The sequence below is a fragment of the Schistosoma haematobium genome, chromosome 7 (genome assembly GCF_000699445.3).
Source record: "Schistosoma haematobium chromosome 7, whole genome shotgun sequence".
In the NCBI taxonomy this organism is placed as follows: Eukaryota; Metazoa; Platyhelminthes; class Trematoda; order Strigeidida; family Schistosomatidae; genus Schistosoma; species Schistosoma haematobium.
The window spans coordinates 10,328,749-10,350,843 of NC_067202.1; the positions used below are offsets into that span (position 1 = coordinate 10,328,749).

A 22,095-nucleotide genomic window follows, 5' to 3' on the forward strand; every position below is an offset into this window, starting at 1 on the left:
GTCTCGGACTTTGTTCCACAACTGAAGCTGTTTTAAAACTGCAGTCAGAAGCTACGCCAGTTTTTCGCCCAAAGCGTCCAGTCCCATACGCATCTTTACCTCTGGTTGACGCTGAACTTCAACGTTTGGAAACTGAGGGTGTCCTAGTACCTGTTTCTTATTCATCATGGGCTGCACCAATTGTGGTTGTAAAAAAATCCAATGGCTCCATACGCATCTGTGCAGACTTTTCTACAGGACTCAACGCGGCTCTACAACAGCATCACTATCCGCTGCCGATCCCAGATGACTTATTTACTATTTTAAATGGTGGTACCTACTTTGCTAAGCTGGATCTGGCAGATGCTTACCTTCAAATCCCAGTCGCTCTCGAATCGAGAGAGTTGTTGACAATCAACACTCACCGAGGACTTTTTCAGTATACCCGGTTACCCTTCGGTATCAAAACTGCTCCGGCGATCTTCCAGCAGATCATGGACACTATTCTGGCAGATGTTCCTGGTGTTGCTACATACCTTGACGATGTGCTCATTGTCGGCGCAACTGCTGATGAATTGCATACCAGAACCCACTTAGTTCTGCAACGCCTCCAGGATAATGGTTTTCGCCTTCGCCCAGAAAAATGCCAATTCTTCTCACGTTTCGTTAAGTACCTGGGGTTTATCTTTGATGCTTCCGGACGACACCCTGATCCTCAAAATACTTACGCAATCCAACAAATGCCTGCTCCCACTGATGTCTCCTCACTCCGATCATTTTTGGGGATGATTAGCTACTATTCAGCATTTCTTCCATCACTGCATGACGTACGATATCCATTAAATCGTCTGCTAGAAAAGAATGCTACCTGGAATTGGTCAACGCAATGTGAGTCAGCCTTTTCAAAACTTAAAGCTATGCTAAGTTCCAATCTTCTGCTAACCCACTACAATCCGAAACTACCCATTGTGGTTGCTGCTGACGCTTCAACACATGGACTGGGTGCCGTAATCTCACATGTCTTTCCCGACGGGTCAGAGAAAGCGGTGATGCACGCTTCGAGAACACTAACACCTGCTGAGAAACGCTACGGCCAGATAGAGAAGGAAGCGCTAGCCCTAATTTTTGCTGTCCGGCGATTCCACAAATTCATTTATGGGCGCCGATTCACCTCGCTCACAGACCACAAGCCGTTGTTACCAATCTTTGGATCAAAGAAAGGCATTCCTGCCCATTCGGCTAATCGTCTTCAACATTGGGCGTTGGCGTTATTGGGGTACGACTTCGACATCCAGTATCGACGTTCCGAAGATTTTGGTCAAGCGGATGCACTGTCCAGACTTATCAGTAACCATTCTACCACTGATGAGGACACACTCATAGCCACAGTATCAACCGAAAAGGATTCCGCTGCTACACTATTGGCCGTTCGAGCAATGCCTGTTACCGCTGAAGATGTTCGGGAAGCTACCAGAGAAGACCCGATTATCCAAGAAGCGATCACCTATGTTCAGAGCAGATGGCCAGTTAAGAAGCTGAGTGGTGATATGCAACAACTAGCGAATCGCCGCAGCGCTCTCTGTATTGTTAACGATTGTCTGATGTTTGGTGATCGCGTAGTAATTCCAACAACCCTACGTTCCAAAGTCTTACGCCAATTCCACTCTGGACACCCAGGGATAAACCTTATGAAATCCATCGCTCGAAGCTATGCATATTGGCCAAATACGGACAAGCAGATTGTCGACTTCGTCAAAAGATGTTCACATTGCCAAAAAGCTGCGAAAAAACCTCCTAAGTTGCCTCCAGTACCCTGGCCGAAGTCAGAAAAACCCTGGTCGCGAGTGCATATTGACTTCACTGGACCCCTAGATGGTACCACATATCTGATACTGGTTGACTCATACTCCAAATGGCCGGAGATATTGCCGATTGCGCCACCCTCTACAACTCGAACCATCAAACTCCTTAATCGGATCTTCGCTCAGCATGGTCTTCCAGAAACAATAGTAACAGACAATGGTTCACAATTCACATCTAGCCAATTCCGAGAATTTTGCCTGCGAAATTCGATCAACCATGTTCGTTCTCCGCCATATCACCCGCAATCTAATGGACAAGCTGAAAGGTTCGTTGATACATTTAAACGAGCCATGCTTAAAGCACGAGGGGAGGGGACCACAGAAGATATCATAGAACGATTTCTAGTTGCGTACCGGACGACCCCGCATGACTTATTGCCAAACTCCAAATCCCCTGCTGAGATGCTTATGGGGCGAAAGCTACGGACAGTTCATGGTGCGATGAAACCCAAGCAAGTGGCCCAGCAAAGCCCCCAGATGAAGAATACTCGAATTCCCTACGAAGTTGGTACAAAAGTGTATGCGCGAGATTATAGACATGGATGTGATAAATGGGTAGAGGGTGAAATCACACAAAAACATGGGGACGTCATGTATGATGTCAAAGTGAACCAAGAAATCTGGACCAGGCACCACAATCAACTCAGGTCAAGGGAAGCGAAGGAGAAAGAAGCAATTACAAAACGCGTCCCACTCGACTTGCTGTTGGACACGTTTCAACTTCCGCCAATACCTCCAACAGAGACGACTAAGTCATCTACTCAAGTAGAACATCCCTCTGGTTCTGTGTGGTTGCCTCGGAGGTTGGATCGCAAAAGAAGACACCCAAAGAAACTTCAAGTAAACCCTCGGTTACGTCGCTATTAAATTCTCCAAAGGGGAGGTGTTGGGATACTCAGAAAAATATCCCAAAAACAGTTATCCGGTTAAGTCTAACGCTACCCTTGAACGTTAAATGGTGTCATTTCCCTATTGGTCGTTTCTCTACTGATCAATATTTATTTCGCGTGTCATTTTCCTATTGGTCAATATTATTTAACGTGTCATCTTTCTGTTGGTTAATATTTATAGTAATCCTAACTGTATAAATATTCATTTGATTGTAAATCATTATTCTGCTGCTCCTGACCCCATAAACGATTTTTCATCTACGGTTCGTGTTCTGATATATTGGAGATTGGGAACAGTATTGGGGTCGAACTGAGATATCTGAAGCTTGTCAATTGGTAGAATTTAGAGTAGCCAACTCGCGATTCACAATAGTGGTCTCCGTGAGAATTCAACATTTTTTGTTTTATCACTGGTGGGATCATTCGTGTTCAACCCTGATGAGCCTCATACTTGTACTTTACAGTCGTCTATCACTTTTTATTCCTTACTGGTTCCCCAACAGACATTAAATCGTGATAACTATCAGCTATAAATAATATCTGAAAAGTAGAAGAAATCGTTAGTATGAATACTCTGTACAACGTTTGCATCGACTAATGATTAAATTGATAATAGTCTGATTGTACGTCTTGAATCTAAGGTAAGTAAATGTCAGTTAGAATAACAGCTTTACAGACTTATCAAATTTAAGTTCACGTTTAAAAGTGTTTCTTATAACTGGTTAACTAAAATTGGATCGTTTGATTGGAATTGATATAATTTTGAAAAGAAAACTTTAAATAGTCACTATTAATGATTATCATACTTTAACTGTAGTAATCTATACAGAACTATGGATTGATGGTGTAAACTATAACCAGAGTCAACAGTAAACGACAGTCTGTTTGAATACACAAACAAATATCGACAACAAAACCTATGAACAGAATCAATCAAAAACAAATGAATCACAATGAACCCTTGTGGAATAACTGAAGACTACGCATCCACATACAATATACGCTAATGGTTTTGTCATTCGGAACGATTAAATTAAATTAAATTAAATCATCTAGCTCATAAAACAAAACATTATTAAAATGTATATTTATGATTATTTCACAAGTGTCAAATCTATTCATTTCAATGACCCCTTGTTATTGACTGACTATCCCAGATTAACACAACGATGGATTGAAATAATATAATACCACTGGAGATAATAAATAGGGTTTTTCAAAAGTTATCATTTAATTTAATTACTGACTGGCTTTGATGTATATCTTTTTTTACAGGGTTGATTTTATACCTCATCCACTGAGTATTCAAAATAGTTGTAGAAAAGAAGCACAATATCAGCCACCACAGGGGACATTCGATGGTTTAACTACATACACAAAGGAATATACTGGTATGTAGTGTAAATCAGTGATATCCACATTTGTAAAACAATGACTAGAATATTCATAATTTATTATTTTTACCCAAAAGCCAAAAGGGATGCTAAATAGAATGAGTTAGTTTAAAGCCATTAATAAATCAAAACCAAAATCATTTCGTACAGGGATAAAGTAAAATGCTTACTAGTGAAAGGTGTTTCCAATCATTCCTATTATCTAGTACTACATTCATGACAATCAATTTTAGACTAACATCATTTTGCCTGTCATACCGACCAATACAACAAAAGAGACACTTTAGCATCATATGGTATTACCATTGGTAGTATGTAAATCAAGGAATTTTTAACCAAAGGCTTTATGGTTTTGAAATATAATCGGGGTACAAATTTAAGTCCATTAGATGCTATGTGGTATTGTTAGAGTCCAGTAATCAGTAATACTTCCGCGGAACTTGTGAAGCTGTAACAAAAACAAATTTTATCTACTTATAAAATATAAGTAGGCACAGTAGACAACTAAACATTTTGTCTGTCCTGATAAACTTTTTAGTGAGATATCTTGAATTCTCTGAGTTTACCAGCTTGATCACAACCGTATGGTGGTCTGAGGTTATATAAGCTTCTTGCTTTGTTCTCACGTCCTCCATGGGTCATCCAAACCCGTATTGGTGCGAATGTGATCGATCTGGTTCTTTGTAGTGTGGTTTGATGAAACCCGTGTATCTTTTTGTATGCATTTGTGGGGAAATGCAGTGCCACCTATAACCACTTTGTTGAAGGTGCATAAATTTGCAAATCCTTTCTCGTAGTATATATCGTCTCATGGTACCTTAATACCTCGTGCTGTCTATTCCGACTTTGTCGTCTTGGTCTCCTATAAGGATGGCTAGGTCCTTACTGTCCTAGGCACTTCTCTACGATCTATTGTAGGCTGTCATAAAATTGATCTTTATTGTCTTCTTCGCTTTTATTGGTGGATGCATAACATTGGATAATATTCATTTTGATCCCCTCCTTCTATGTTTTGAAGAAGTCTTTAATAGACCTGGATTCTGAACCGGTAGTAATCAGAGAAGGTCTACAGGCAGATTTAAATGGTAAAGGAAGTTAATATTTGAACGAATAGTTTGACAGAAATTGAGCGCCGAATGTTTGGAAGGCATTATTTCTTAAAATGTTATCTGGAGTAGTCTCAGCGATTGAAATCCAAACAGTTCTAGCGTTTCATCCAGAATACTTTCCTAAACTTCTACAGGGTAGTAATCAAAATCAAAATTATCAAAGAATATAATAATGTTTAACAATCATGTGAAATCTACGCTAACTGCTTATTCAATCATATTCAGAGGTTGACTTTATTAAACAGGATAACATGAGTCAATGAAATATGGATCGTTTGAAAAGTACATAATATGAAAAAGAGTAGATATGTGTTGTTAGTATTTTGTAGGAAATTAGAATAGGGCATATGTGAAGACTAGTATTTTCCCAGTAGAAATCACGAGTCGACTTAAGCTAGACTACCACTCAAAACCTGGAAACTCTAAACGGGCATTTTGTTCTAGTATGAGACTCCTCAGCAGTGCACATCCATGATCCCGCATGCGGAACTCTCACCCAGGACGTTCGGTCTCGTGCTTGAACGCTTAACCTCTAAACTACGAAGCCAGCATAAAAGTTTATTTTACTATTTTAACATCATAATTATGTACTTGACAATTCACATTTTACATACACATCGACGTTTTAAAAACATTTTCCATTTGCACTTTTTATTTTGCTTTTAAATAAACAAATGATTAATGTTTATTTACCAAATATTAACTTTTAATAAGTTGCACATGTACACACATCCAGTCATTTTCATATTATGAAAAAGCTTGAACCAGATTAGCAGGTAAAACATTGAATTTACTACAAATACATTTTTTTTCAATAATTTCTCATCAGGTTTTACAATTATAAATGCGAATGAATTATCCATAAAATCGGTCAGATTTAAGGTAGAGTACATCATTTGGAAATTGTAATATGTGAATTGAGAATTGTTGTTATCAAGTGTAAAGATAATAATAATGGTATTAATGATAATAACAATAGCAATGATAATAATAAGTTTGGGGCATAAAATGAACATTAATCAGATTACGTCACCAATTAGTTAATAATTAATCCAAGTCCCCTGAATGTATTAGGTTTACCTTTTGAATATAAGACAACCGTGAGTGTAGAGAATCTTCTGTTTCATAATAGTGGATCGCGTGAGAAAAGGATTTTAGTGGGTTTCTTTACATCTGGAAAGCTGGAATTGTTGGATTAGTGTTCTTATCGATTAACTATTTACTATAAAACCATTGCAATAAATATATATATTCCTTTTATTAACCCAAGGAAAATCTGGTCAGCTGGTTGTTCCAGTTAAACCAACTATTAGAAAAGGTTCCACAGCTAAATTTGATGGTGAAGCCACCTATACTGGTAAGCAGAACTTATTTGAATATAATATACTTTATTTATAAATAACAAAATTCAGTTTCTCTCATTGGTAGTTCACATAACTGAATTAATTGATTAAGTGTTGTAAAAACAAGTAATTAGGACAACAGCTCAGTGGAGTCAGAACACAGAAGACTAAAATAACCATCATTAAATCCTATACAGTGTAGGTCATTCGTCAGAACAGAAAGTAATCTATCACAAGACGAAATTAAGTAGAAAATAAGGGTATGGAATTATGATGGACACTCATGGAAAAAGAGAGAAATGTCGATTTCAGTGCGAAAGAATTAGTGACAGTGAAGTAAAAATTGGACTTGTAAAACAGTATATACATAAAATGTGAGTATACTGATAAGATGGTTGAACATATTTAACAATTCCACTCTATGCCTTCCTCTCCTGCTTCAAATGTTACTGAAAAATTGCCAGTAATTAGGACAACGTGAGACATAAATGAACTCTGCAGGCATTTATGCTTAGTAAATTGCTCTCGTGAGCTCAGATATAGGGAGATAATGAGAGAGTAATTTCTTTTCCACCAATCAGAAATGGTATGTATCCCATGTAATTCTCAAATATGTTTACTGCTTTTTCATTTGTGTACCTGATTACACTTTTATCTTGTCATAGATATTATGTTCATTCGTTCTGGTTCTGTTTTTTATTGAGCAGTATTTAAATGTAATGGTTGAAAGGTTACAAAGTAGAGAAGAATATAACAGATAAAAGCTTCTTTGTTGATCGATACTTAATAGAGAAATAGGAGTATATAATATAGTATGCACAGAAATGTATTCAATTAACTTAAGCAATTATACAATTACTCTTAATGATGTAAAGTAAATGTTATCAGTAAACAAACATTTAAATTCACTCTGTTACCATGACACATTAAGACAAAAATATTCACTATGTTTACCATAGTTCAACTTACTTATTCGAGAGTGTGATAGGCTAAGGGTACAATTAGAAAATACATAGCATGTCATTCAGAAACTAATTCATTTTAACGTTTATTTCATTGTTCAAATATCAAATTTACTTCTAACTTGACCAATTTTTGTAAAACATTCTACAACCACAAAGTTAATTGTAAACTTATAAATACTGTTTATTTTTTGTCCTTCAATGAATCTTGCAAATGAAACCTTTTTTTACATTTTCATCTTTATGGTTTGATCCGTCATTCAAGAGTCGAAGATATCAAGAACTAGAAAATCGGCCAGGAGGCCGGCAGTTCTTTTTTATGCGTTTACTATACTAGACTTACCACTTAAACACTTTCAGTTATAAAGAAGTTTGTAGCACTGTTTAGATACAGTTAGGATATATGGTACTGATTAAGAACTCTGATGGTAATGAAACGAATTATCTCATTAGTTATTTCTTGACGACACACTTGACTGTATAATAGTAGTCTGTCAATGGCTTGTTACAAGATATAAACGTTTTAAGTCCAATCTTTTATCATGTCAATAGTGTGCAGATATAAATACCAAAATTTTGGACAAAACACATATTTACTTGTTTACTATTCGTTGGCAGTGCATCTCCAATTGATAGTTGCCTTTGATAGAAACTATTTTAAAGTTAAATGTTTGTTATTAAAAGCTCTATTAAATTCGAATGATCTCATCATGATTCTTAATTATCGTTCTAAAAATAGTAGATTAGGAGCATGAACACGTTTTTGTGATTGAATTTGATCGAAATTTATAAATGTTATTGTTCACAAAAGTATTATCCCGCCATTAATATTTGAAAACTACATTCAGGTCAATATTTGTCGGAATTGTGTATCCTAAACGGATATTTCGATAAAGCCTACCTGTTTCTGGTTTTGAGTATATTTTGTTGGGGATGTTTGATTTCCAGAACTCACTTGATAAATACCTTATTTTTGAAATTTTATTTTAAAAATTTGAACTTCTTTGTTTTCGCGCCAATAGCGCTCTTTTTACCTTCATGTCGTATTTCCCACTTAGGAGAATCTTCAACGCTATCAGTCCGTTGTGTCTTTTAGTATGCTATTTTGTAACACTTCCCAAGTACAGTTCTGTGCTGTACAAATACGTTTGATTTGTGTCTGTTGTTATCGCTCGTGCTTGCGGACTATAGTTCCCCGTTCCAAACTTCGACTTCGCTCTCTAGTTAGCGGGGCCGGGACGTATCAGGATATCTAGCTTATTGGTCTTTGCTCACAGAATCTTTGTTCCGTTCGTAGACTAGGTGAACTCGTAATCGCTTCAAACATAGCCTATTTGAATTAGTGAACTTAGAATGCAGGTTTCGCCCACTTAAGGCTCATCAGATAAATGTGCCTTCATTTCAGGATGCATTTATCCCCCAAAAAAGACATCGAAATTTATTCCTAAATAAGTGCAATCGTATCATACGAAACATTACGAATAATCATATCATCTATTAACCAAGCTAGTTGTATTTAAACTCAGTAGGTTAGCGAATAATGTATTGATGTTTGGAACGAATGGTACTTTGTTCGATACTCAAGGTCAATATCAGTACTTTGATACAGATTCAACCAGCTAACGAGTCCCTAATAAGACAAAATGTGTAACTTGTATTCTACTGCTAACCATAATTCGAATTCAATAAATATTATCTGTATAACATCATTGGATAGTAGGATGCAGTATTTACGCTTTGCCTTGTATAAGTCGGGAAAAATGGATGTTCTGGCACCCCAACGTTGATTTCCATGCTATGATCTGAACCCAAATTTACCACTTTAAGCTCGTGTCATCCTCCAGGCTATTGATTCATGATAGCCATTACGTAGCTCAACAGGTTTGTTTGTTAAAAATCACAAATATCCTTATGTCCCGATTGATACAATTCAAGTGCCCATTCAGAAAGCACATGTATTAATAGGATATGATAAAACTCAGTTCTGCATTAGTGAATAGTATTTCACAAAATTAAGAACGGTCTCATTGATAAACGTAAATTATAAATGCATTTCAACTTTATATGTTTTCTATTTTAAATATTAACTTACTCCTTTGACATTCCAAATTACATAGCTGACTATAGACCATGGAAATTGGAACGACGTGAACTTGCTACAGGTAGAGAATCGAACTGGCCGAAACCCAATCTACCATTTTCTGGAACTCCCACTTATACATCTGATTATGTTGCATATAAGTGAGTTAAGGCTTCAGTTAACATTAGTTTATGTTTTTGTCTTTAAGAAATTAATGGGGGTGAAATTGGTGACTTGCATGTTGTTTGGTTCAACAAGTACTCAAAATGAGGTCACAAAATTGTTATTTACAAAACTTTCGGTAAATCAATCATAGTTCCCTGAAATCCCTAAAATCTGTACTGATAATCTCGTCCTATCACAATTTCGTTGTTGAAAACAACCTTTCAGCCTATCAGAAGTCATGCTCTTTATCACCTACACCGTTTCACATACATTTATTAATGTTAAGTGTTTTGCTGGAATCATATCCATGGAAATTACTCCCAATTACGATTTATCACCAATCATTCGGAAATCGAATCAACGTTCAAGACACCGCATATGTTCAATTTATTGTGAATACAAGACTTTAGTGGCATTTCTTGCTTTGCATCGTCTTTGAATCGTTCACAGCCCTCACTGAAATGCTCGACTCCCTTTAACAAAGATAATTCTTTTAATTCGTTAGTCTGCATTAATAACTATAAGAAATCCATGGGTTTCTCGAGTTGTTTTTTGAGTTCCATAAAAAATCGTGATAACCTATTAACAGTATACATGTGTGCATCACGTTAAGCTGTTCGAAGTACAGTCAAAAGAAAAACGTTTCTTTAGAAGTAGTATAACAGTACATTTTGAGCGCAGATGGATGGTGGCCAGCAGTAGAATCCAGAACGCGCGTTTCGTCTTATTTGGGACTCGTCAGATGAATATATGTGCATCCAGAAGTTGAAATTTAGTATCGTTCGCTTCCGACTCCGGCCACCATCCAACTCTGCTTGAAATTTTTTGTGACTTAATGGTAATATCGAGACAATCAGCGCAGGATGGATATATATCAAAAGAGATTGATTAATTGCAGTCGTAACCACTAATTGGAGATTCCAAACAACCAGTATATATGAACTAGAACAATACAATCCAAAGGGATCTAAACTAGTTTGTTAGTTAATTAGTCACTTAGTTTTCACTACATAACTAAAGTAAGAAACTGATAACGCTGATTTGATCAGCATTTGGCAAAGTTCTAAGTACACCACTCAAGTTTACATTGCATGATTTATAATCTGTAACCAGCATTTTTCTTTGTTTGAAGGCTCCTGCACGTGCCCATTTTTTTATAACTCACCTCGGTTATTTGGGAGTTCTTAGATTAAAATCTCATCTCGGTCGGACTAGCCTACTCTTACTTCGTATTTATGTAGGTAATGATTATGCCCAATACATGCAGCCATTAGCGGTCCTCATGGCGACTCGATCTAATCAATAGACTTAGCTTACTTACACATAACCCCAACGTAATGATTCTGCCACACTCACAAATAGAATGAAACGTCAAATGCTTCGGTTATCGTAAATTAAATGCGTATTCAATCGTAGATCCCTTTGAATGGTATCATACATATTCTAGAAAATTTACTATCTAATTTATATGGCAATGTTGTTGTGCTTTCTGGCCAGTAAAGCCGTCATAAGATTTGGTCGTTACTTTTGAACAACAAATAAAAAATATAAGAGTTGTATTTAAATCTTTACATTCATCCGTCATCCAGAAAATCATAATGTTTTTTATGTGATTGAGATCATGTTTACTGTGTTGAAACGCAACTGTTGATAATCAGATTAATCCATAAAATGCAACTTTTACTACAGGTTTTATAAGCGATGGGGATGGCTGGAAAAAAGTTAGGGGCGGCCAAACCAAAACGTGGCATCAGTGCTTGAAGTCACTAACTTCTAGCCTTAGCCATGTTGGTAGATACAGACTACTTGGTTGGGTTCCACGCGATTATCATAACCAATGGTTGAAGACTTTGTGTGACATGGCTCAGGATCGATCACAATGGCGTAGGTGTATACACTCTCTGTTTTACCTTAAACTGTTAAATTAAAATCACTTCGTATTTTTCGTTCTACGAACTAGCTCTTTCTTCCTGTAACATGTTCTCATATGCAATCTTTCTTTTATATATTACCACCACCATTGAATTAACTATTTCTATGAATCCGGTGTTCATCTTGCTGTACTAATGAGGTATGGCAACTTGGACCGATGCATATATGTGCCTGGTCGTACGTTGTAGCTGACTGACTGAAGCGATTCCAACCTTTATGGGCACAAGCTAAAGCATTATTAAGAATTGATTCATGAATACTTTGAGTGGACTTACATATATTTTTTGTTCAATTCAGCACGAGTCTTCACTAGTAAGAATTTTCTCATGCTTATTAGTTGTTATGGGCTACATAAGATTAAACTTTTAATTTATCTAAGTATTTTATGTGTTACCAAGGAATCTTTTTCACTTCTACATGGTAATATAAACGTATAACATATATTTCTTCAATTGTTTTAGTGCAAAACCTCCAATCAGTTGTAAACCAATGCACTGTTTCGTTGAAAATCAAACACCATTTCCAGATAGTACTGATTATCGTGATTCATATCGTACATTAGATTTATCAGAACGAGCTCGTCCAATTAAAAATGTTGAGCATACACATAAAGTTACTGTACCAATGGAACATTTATCAACACATATGCATGATTATTATTGGAAGACTATGAGTAAGCAATATTCTTTAATTTATTGTTTATTAATAATATTGTGAGTATAAATTTCAGTCACCCATTAGCATTATTTATGTTGTCATAAGTATTGAGATATTCTTTTCTGAAATATTCTTTACTAAAGAATACTGGTTAATCCACACACAGGGAAAAAAAGTTGAAATCAGCTTTTCGATGTGTGCAAGTGTCACAGTGCACACAATATTACGTATCTACAAGACTACCTAATTCTGTAAACTTGTCAAAGTTACAAATAATTTATCACCTTAAGTAATTCAAATACTTGTTCATATATCAATACAGGCTGGCACATTTATTTCTAAGACACTTGTCTATCAAATGAGAAACAACCATTTTAATTCAGTAGTCTAATGTAGAATGATTTGTCAGCAGACTAAGTGTTAACAAGAAAAATAAATTCCGAATTAGTTGTATACTTAAAATTGTCCCACTCAAGCCTATGTGAATATTCGATATAAATAATTCACTATCAGACATAATTTATATTTTTCCCTAATTAACTGGCTGCCTAAAACGATTTAGACTTTGTGGTCGAACTATTTTTATCTGAAAAATATGGATTTTGTGTAGATTAATATAGATAGGTAGATGTCATGTTTGCCTGTTAATAGGTGCCAATCAAATTCTATCAATCATCCTTCGCTGTATGACCACTAGATTGAGTGGATAGAGATCTCTGTGAGTTATCTTTGATATTGAGGCTCTGTAAGCTACCGACAGGAAAAACTTCAAATGAGTTCTATTCGAGGTGGCACTCTACAGAGGACTGATGCCTTCTTGATTACATTCATTGTCGTAAGGAACTTAGAATCTGGCACATCTGTGCGTCGATTACAGTTACTACCCCACATCAGCACAGTGAGATGCCAGGATAGTATATGTAGTAACAGTAATAGTGGTAGTAAAAGAGACATTAAGCATACAAGATTTGAATCGAGGGAAAACAAATTTTCGGGCAAAAGTATACGATAGCTTTAAACTTCAAGATTCAAGGAAAGACGAAAGTGAACTTATGTACGCCATCGCCACCAGCTCTGAGTAACAACACCCAAAGTTTCCAACCATTGATAGAGATAATTGTATGGACTCTAACCAAGTTATTTAAATCTACTGACACAGCTTAATCTAATAGTCATTAATTTTATAGACCGATGTGACGTTTTGGTCTTAGCGCCCCAAGCTTTCTTCCAACTCACTCCTAAACCAGCTGACTTCATCCATTCGGGTAGGCAGGGATTAAGTATATATAGCACATTCTTTAACCACCTCAGTCGATGAAAGTTCCTAATCACATCAATCGATTCACCACCTTTCTGTAATACCCTATGCCTTACCTCGACAATGTTCAACTGGTCATTGGATAAAACATGAGCAACGCTTTGAAGGCACCAATGACCAGAAATCTAAAGCTTACACAAATCTTCTACTTTCATAGACCATGTTTCATAGCCCTAGAGTAATAAAGAACGAACTCCAGCGCACTTCACTTCCTATTGGCAGCACAGGAGTTGATCCAGATAAACTCTTAGAATTTAAAGAAAACGAAATGAATTTCAAATATACTTTCGTTGTCTCCCAAGGCGATCAAAATAATACATTTATTCAATATCTTCACCAATTGGTCATCTAAGTCGACAAGCGAGTCTCCTGGCAGGAGATCAACTCCTGAAAATCATAAGATGAAATCATTATATCTGGAAAATGTCTATGGGAAAGTTAAATAAACATGTAGCAAATGGACAGCCCTGACAAACATCTCCTGAAGTCATTGATTCCGTTGACAGTTCACTACAAGCTCCGACTCAACCAGTACTCTTCGAATAGCGCACCTGTATAAGGTCAATTAACTTCGTTGGTACATCATTCAGTAACAGACACTGCTAAGATGCCTGAAGATCTGTGGAATAGATCCCCTCCTTAAGGTCAAGAAGTAAAACTATGGTTGGAAATTATTAGACCTGTCTATTTCCCAGAACCTGATGGAGGGCAAACATTTGATCTACATATCCATATCCATTTCTAAAAGCAGAGTGGTTTTCATAGTTTTGCTCATCAATAGCCCTACTTATTATTATTGCAGCTAATATTGTATTAATCAAACTGATTCCTGTGTGTGGATCACACGAGGGCTTCCCTCCCTTCTTATAAACTACAATGATCAGCGATGGCAACCAGTTAGATGAGATCGCATCCAGTCCCAAGGCTTATATATCCATCAATCTAACTGCCAAAACCGCACAACTATTCTCCAAAATTTCTATTATTAACCCATTTGGGCCTTTTGCTCCCCCTTACTTTATACTAGCTATGGATTTTATAACTTCATTAAGATTTAGCGGGCTTTTGTTGACATCTCAAGTTGTTTAGTAACAGCAGAAAACTAAGTGGTTGTTTGAAATACGTTAAACTGTTCTTCAAAGTGTTTCGTCCATAGTTCCAATCTTGGGCTGAAAGTAAATCATTGTCCAGTCGTTTGCCGAAATAGTGCCGCCAACACTAGAACTTATATCACAGTGTTCCAAACTGACCTATAGGAATGAGTTACATACGTATACTTGATGATATTAAATAACTCTATAATTTCTACATATAATTAGATTTCGTCTTACTATTAATTCATGATTTCTATTGACTCTTTTTGTCATTATTTCAATCAGTACCATCAGTCTCATGTAAACCGGAATATACGGGTATTCAAAATAACGAACCATTTCATAAAGACACAACTCATCGAATTGACTATAAAGCTTGGGAACTAACTGATAGAACTGCGCCTATCTCGGCTAATCATGCCTCAACTTATCCCGAACCACTAGGAAAAATGTGTTCTGATACAACCTATAACAAAGATTATATACCGTTTGGATTGCAGAATCGTCAAGCAATTCATCAAGTAGATAAAATCGGTCGTGGCGTTGAACTACCACCATTTCAGGTATATATATTATGATAATTACTAGTTATATCTTTTCTCTTCGAAGAATAATAATCCTTAATATGTTGTCGAAACGTTACGTGGAGACCATCTAATTATCCTAGGTGGTATTCATTACGGATCGGCATTAGTTGGGAGTGCCAGTAAAAACAAGCGAGAACTGGGAATTTATTTCGAAGAGTTCACAATAACTACCACACTTGAGACTAAATGAAGAACGTTCATATCTCATACTGGATAATCATCAAGTTAACGAATTCCGAAGTAAGAACAATTAGATTCCAAACCAGTGGTCTAAAGCTTAAGCCCTCACCTATAGACCTGAAAATCCCAGGTTCGATCACTTGACATTTTTTAAGGGTGATCTGTTGAGGAATCCCATACTGCATGAAAAATCCTATTCAGTGCTTCAGGATTTTCAATGGTTCTATGAGTAATGTAAATCCACGACGACTACCATAATCAAATATTGAGAAGTACTTTTTCCATACTGATACGAGTAATTGTTTTGACTTAATCAAAAGTGTGCGTATTGGAGTTTTTTAAGATCTAATTTCTCCCTCTCTGTTACTCACAGTTCAATAATCTCGTGGTCTTTCTTTTACTAGAAACGTTCATTTACTTACGAATGATTTTATCATATGTATGCTCGCTTTTCCCTTCACAGACTGTTTCAACATAACTGGCCTCTTAGTTAACGTTGAACGATCAAACTAAAATAGTTCATTTAATTCTCAAACTCTTGATTTTAACAGTTGACAAGAATCTCGCTAAATTCATATGACTTCTATAATACTGATCCGTTTTTTATAAAAATGAGTGCCAAATATTATTTAATATCAGAAGAGGTTTTGTGGATATCATAGTAATTTAAATAGTTGAGATCATGAGTCAATTGAAGCTAAACCACCATGGAAAACGTGGAAGCACTAGATGGACATTTCGTCCTATTGTGGGAATCGGCAGCAGTGCGTATCCACGATCTCGCCTCTCGAGATTCCAACCCAGAACCTAACAGTCTCGATCGCGAGCGCTAGGAAATCATAGAGTAGTTCTCACAACTGTTTTATCTAATTTTAGGCAAGGCAATGTGGATCCTTGTTGTTTAGTTGCAGTCGGTTTCTGAAACAAATATGAACTTAAAGTTACTTGTGGCTTTTGTGGTTTCTTATTTTGTGACAAGAATATTTGTCTTAATGTTATTAAGAATAAAATATGAAATAAGTTATCTTCCTGTTATTTTTTTTCAAAAACATAATAAATATATACATGCTTTGTTTCTTAAATTAAAGTGAAAAGTTTTCCAATTCCAAATAACAGTTTCATTTATTTATCTACTATTGCTATTATAATTAGGGAGTTTCTGATTATAAAGACAGTTATCGGTGTTGGGCAATTGAACCCCCAGTCAAAGGTTTAGGTAGAGAAGCAACTTACACTATACCGAATGTAAAATTTGAAGGTAAAAGTACCACAAATGATCATTATGTGCCACATTTAAATTATCGACCACCGGAATCTTTCAAACCACATGGTCAAGTTACAGCTAATCAAACACCATTCGATGATGCAACTTTATATCGTATGGAGTATACACCGAAACATTTGGAACCTTGCCCAGCTAGTCTACTTAATACTGGACTAAGCAAATATGTTTATGCTGAAACGGTATGTTTGAATTTGTCTTTATCATACTCATCACTGTCTTTTGATAGTTATTCATTTACTGATCCCTTATTTATACTAAATATTATTGAATAATGAATAGCAAGTCATTTTGTTGGAGGAATATATCTGATTCTCTAAAATAAAAATATCAAAACAATAATACAATTAATGGGCTTTCATTCTGATGAAAAACATTCCTTACTTTTACTGTTTTCATACATAAATTTTAAAGATTTATTATACTCAAGTGAAGAATGCACTTCCTTCTAATATTATCACCCACCAGACTCGATTTGCAATACGCTCATGCTTATATAAACCTATAACATCCGCCGTTATATTTTTATTATTTATTTAAACACATAAGCATTAGTACAAGAGGGCACCAAACAGATATGTGCCACAAAAACCATTCGATTTGTATGAGAGCTGGTATACCGACCGGGTGCCCAAACTGAAACAGGTAATTTCCTTGGGAGACCACACCTGGAGCCTTTGACCTAAAAGTCTAATCCACAAGGCAGTGGAGCAATGTTAGGAGATACAGTCTCATGGTGGCCGGTGACTAGGCTAAAACGCCGGACATTCGTTTTTCGTCCTCCCAATTTCGTAAACAACACCCCTGCCATGAGAAGGCAGTGGGTAGGACTTCCCTGACAGTGGATGTATACGCGTGGCCATGTGAAAGCTCTGCGAGGGGGGAGAGAGGACTCTTCCCACTCTCGATCGTACCAAGGCATTCGGGGGCAAGGTCCGCCGTAAATACGAGCTGATTAAATTTAGTCAAGTTGTAGTCATTCAGTTAGTCGGTCAGAATACTCCTGGTACAAATCTCCTTTGGCCAAGGCATCATACCCAATGAGCTCAAAGAAATGAATTTGAGAACATGACTAGCAAAATGTCGAGACGATAAGTTATTGATGATAATCAGAATGACCGAATGTAGGGATTATGGTTAGGAAAGAAGGAATAAAAATTTATTTATGAAAAATTAATTGAACTTAATGTCTAGAGAAGGACAAAAAGTTAATTCATCTGTTTTATTGCATTAGATTCAGATTCATCTCACCTAGTGTCTTCGATAACTGACCTTAGACATCGTGTAGATTATAACCAGGTAGTAGGGATCGTTCTAAACGGGTCAGTTCATAGGGAAAGATCGGGATCAGACTATGGGGCTCCATATTAAAATATATCATCGATCCATAAAGTTGTCAACTGTCGGATTTAGCTGCCTAAGTAAATAAAATGACTTTCGGTGACATGATAGGAGATATGTCAAAGTAAGACAGATGCGTTCACTAGTTATCTATGCTTACAACGTGGGTTTAGTTTTTTCTGTAAATTAATTTTATTCAGTTTTTACAAAGTTTCTTTCCTTTAATTTTAATATTAATGGTGGGGAACATTTGTAGCTCAAGATGAAGAATTTGAGGTTAGATCATTAAGCCATCCAGTCCACAGTGTAATGAAGGAAGACTTGGTAGGGTAAATCAATTTATTTATGGAAAATTATACAAGTGCCTATGTAAAATATGAAAATAGAATATTAAATACATCATTTGAACATCTTTTTCAGGTTGTCTTTTACATTGTCCATCATTCTTTCAATCCTGTTAATATTCCGATTTTTCTCTGTTTTCCTTCCCCTTCTTTTCTTTTCATCCTTCTGTTGATAAGTATTCCACTTTTAATTACTGCTACATACTACTTATATCTGTCCGTATAAGTAGCGGACACTTTAAGCGTACAAAATATTTCCAAAATTGATGTCATTATTTTAACTCTGTTTTAATTTCTTCATTTTCTAACTCTTCCTAATGAACTGACTTTAACTGAATTACTATCAAGAAGCAGAAAGTAGTGTACAGCTGTCTCATTTCAGCTTGGCTTTAAAGTTGATAATGTGTATCATGGATTTCAATCCAATGGTTTAAATGGAAATACACTCACCTAGATCCCTGGAGGTCTTTAGTGTTGAATTAATTGATTCAAATTGTCTCGTACTTATTCACTTATACAAAATTAATTAAATTCTGACACGAAATTTACTTGCTTACATAATAGCTATGTTTGTTTTTTTCTCAAAACTATGTCAAAACTATTGACAATTAATATTCTGTGATAACAATGGAATAGATTACATAAATAAGTGAAAAGTACAAATTGGTAGTGTGATGACAAATGTACTAGTTGTGATAAGAATAATAAAGGCTTGAATCAATGTTGCATAATGGGAAATAGGTCAATGATTCAAAAAAATATAGACACTGAAATAACCTTCATAAAAATTGTAAGATTACATAATAAGAAGTGTTCAGATAATTGGACCGTGAAACGTATATTTGAAAGAAAAACAAAATGATAAGAGGGGATGAAGAAAAATAAACGATTTACATTCCTAAATAAAATAAATAATGTTGAATAAATATTGAAGTCAATCTGTCGACGTAACTGTTCGATTTATCTATACACGTTTTCAACTCAAATACAAATTTCCAAGAAAATGTTTCTAAAATACTTAAGTGATGATTATTTTTTACTGCCCTTTAACGTCAGTAGGAGAATCAGTGAAAACAAGGAAGCATTGTATAGATGTTCGATTCCACTTTATTACTCTTCAACGGTCATTGTCCCCATGACCAGATACTATACTCACTAAGAATCATCAAACTTTGAAGAAGGTACGAAAAGTTTATTGTCTGGGAGACTATTTGTACAAACAAAAAGTACCATTTAGATTTCTTAAAGTCTCTACAGAGGTTGTGAATGATTAAACCTAGGAAATCCCGAAATGAATAGAGACAAATACCACTTGCTCCCTAATTAATATCAGTCAGTTTATGATGACAACTATAATATCAGTTCACTCAATAAATAACCAATCAATTAAATTTTGTTTGCACCGTACACTGAACTGTAATAATTCATGTGAATAATAAACGTTTTCATAAGCATGATAAAATAGTCGTCCTTGAACATAATGCCATAAACTGAAGATTAATTTCGGCTAAATAAACCAGTAAACATTCTCCATCTTACCATAGCCTTATAGTAAAAACTATATTTTTCTCTTCTTTCTTTTATCTACAGAGTGATACGGGACACGAAATCTATCGTAGAGCATCCAATTCTTCATCAATAACTAATGGTCAATATTCTGAACAACATCTGATTACAATTCCAAATGAACCGTTAACAGTAGCAAATTGAATGAACAAAACAAAAACTTGAAATTCTCTTTATTCTCTCTATTTTGGCTTGGAGATATATAACTCTATAAAAACCTTTCATTAGTACTTATTTGTAATAGTGTTCTCTTTTCTAATGAGGGCTAATTAATAGCTTTTTTTCTCAATAAACGGTAGACTACCTTTGAATGCTTTAAATACTCAATGTTCCACAGTCCCATACTGTTTTAATCAACTCTGAGCAAAAAGATTTGTTTTTTTTAAATTCATTTTGCTGAATAATGGTTTTAGTGACTTATCATTTTATTACTTTGTTAGTAGTGTTGTTTTTTTATTCAGAGCACTTAATTAATCTTATTTATCACCTCTATTATTTTTGTTAAAATTGCGCCTTAAATCAAAAGTCAATTGTTTGTTTGTTTGTGTTTGTCCTAATTGCTTTCACCTCCTTTTTTTTTATTCACTTTTTCTGCGAAAAAATTTTTTTTATTCTCATTTAAACACTTTTTCTTTTTCAGTTGTTGTCACTTTTTTTGTTTTGAACTACCTGGAATATGAGTTTTAATCAGTTTTATTGACCATATCTTCATAGATTATGGAAACATTTCAATATTTATGAATTGTTGATATTGGTCAGAAAAATGAACTGCACAAAATCAAGTTTCGAAAGTAATACACTTTTTAGAAAACTACCATACGTGTTCATTGTTACTGGCGTAATAATAATAATAGCCAGTAAACATCTAGTTTTATTTCAAAATTATTACTGAATTCAATACAGTTATAGTCATGGATGTATATCAACTAGAAAATCTATTGAATATTACAATGCAATAGATAGATATTTTTTTCCCTAAATCGAGACCCCTTAATATTTTGTTTAAACAACTTTGCATGAAGTCGAACTCAGAATGTTCATGTCTTATACTAAGGGCATAACACCCCGAAATCACTCATGAGGTATCCAGTGATCAAACTTCAATCGCTTTACATTATTGCACGACTGTTTTTTAGTGGCATCTGAGATGGAATAGTCTCACTTCAGTGTTTGAGAAATGTTCATAATCCTTCAGTTGAAGTCAGTAAATGATTCCACTGACTTGATCATAAGTTTGGTTAGATAGTGACACTAAAACATATTCCAAATAACTAATCAGTGTTACGATATCCAAATATGTAAGTCGTCTAGTTTCACCATAATTTTTTTCTTGTCTATGCTGCAAAAGAACAGGGCATTAATAAATCAGAATTCATGCATATAGGGTGAAATATAAACCTTCTAGAATACCATATTCGATTGAAGACTTGACCTGTGATTGTAAAGAATTTGAATCTAGGAAAAATAACGCTCTATGCAAATTTCTAATCAACCTAAATTTTAAATGTAAATGTAAATAAATTGTTGATTTGCCTAACATCAGAATACATTGTCTAGTAGGTTTATACCGACCAAAATTTCAAGTGAAAATATCATCAACTCATTGACCACTGACTTAAAATCATAATTTCTAACTTGCCTGCTTCTTATTACTTACATTTCCATGATCAACACAGTATTCCCAAGCTACAAAGTTCAGATGGTCACTTACTTGCTTAATCAACATGATATTTAATACGATTATCATCATCATCGTCATTATTATTATTATTATTTCTATTATTATCAATGAGAATTTTACCATTGTTGATACTAACCACAGAATCTAATAAATCTTTATTTACAAATGGCCTTTTTGAACAAGTATCTTTATATTGCCTGTAGGCATTTCAAATGCATAGTTTTAATAACTTATGTAAGAGTTTCAATTTTCAAATCACAAATACAGTGTGAACCCAACTGATGCAAGTATTTTATGTAGAGATCACTCTACTATATCTAAGCAATAAA

At 35.1% G+C, this 22,095-nt stretch overlaps 1 protein-coding gene across 1 annotated transcript in view; it reads left to right on the forward strand.

The window, feature by feature from the left end:
- Nucleotides 1-21,838, forward strand: part of MS3_00009579 (uncharacterized protein) — a 41,564-nt gene extending 19,726 nt beyond the window's left edge. The window contains exons 3-9 of the mRNA XM_051217959.1: nucleotides 4,007-4,122; nucleotides 6,505-6,591; nucleotides 9,657-9,780; nucleotides 12,178-12,389; nucleotides 15,071-15,348; nucleotides 16,705-17,016; nucleotides 20,110-21,838. Of these exons, the coding sequence (XP_051064393.1) occupies nucleotides 4,007-4,122; nucleotides 6,505-6,591; nucleotides 9,657-9,780; nucleotides 12,178-12,389; nucleotides 15,071-15,348; nucleotides 16,705-17,016; nucleotides 20,110-20,229 (1,249 nt within the window). The 3' untranslated portion in view covers nucleotides 20,230-21,838. The remainder of the gene's footprint in view (nucleotides 1-4,006; nucleotides 4,123-6,504; nucleotides 6,592-9,656; nucleotides 9,781-12,177; nucleotides 12,390-15,070; nucleotides 15,349-16,704; nucleotides 17,017-20,109) is intronic.
- The last annotated feature ends 257 nt before the right edge of the window (nucleotides 21,839-22,095 follow it).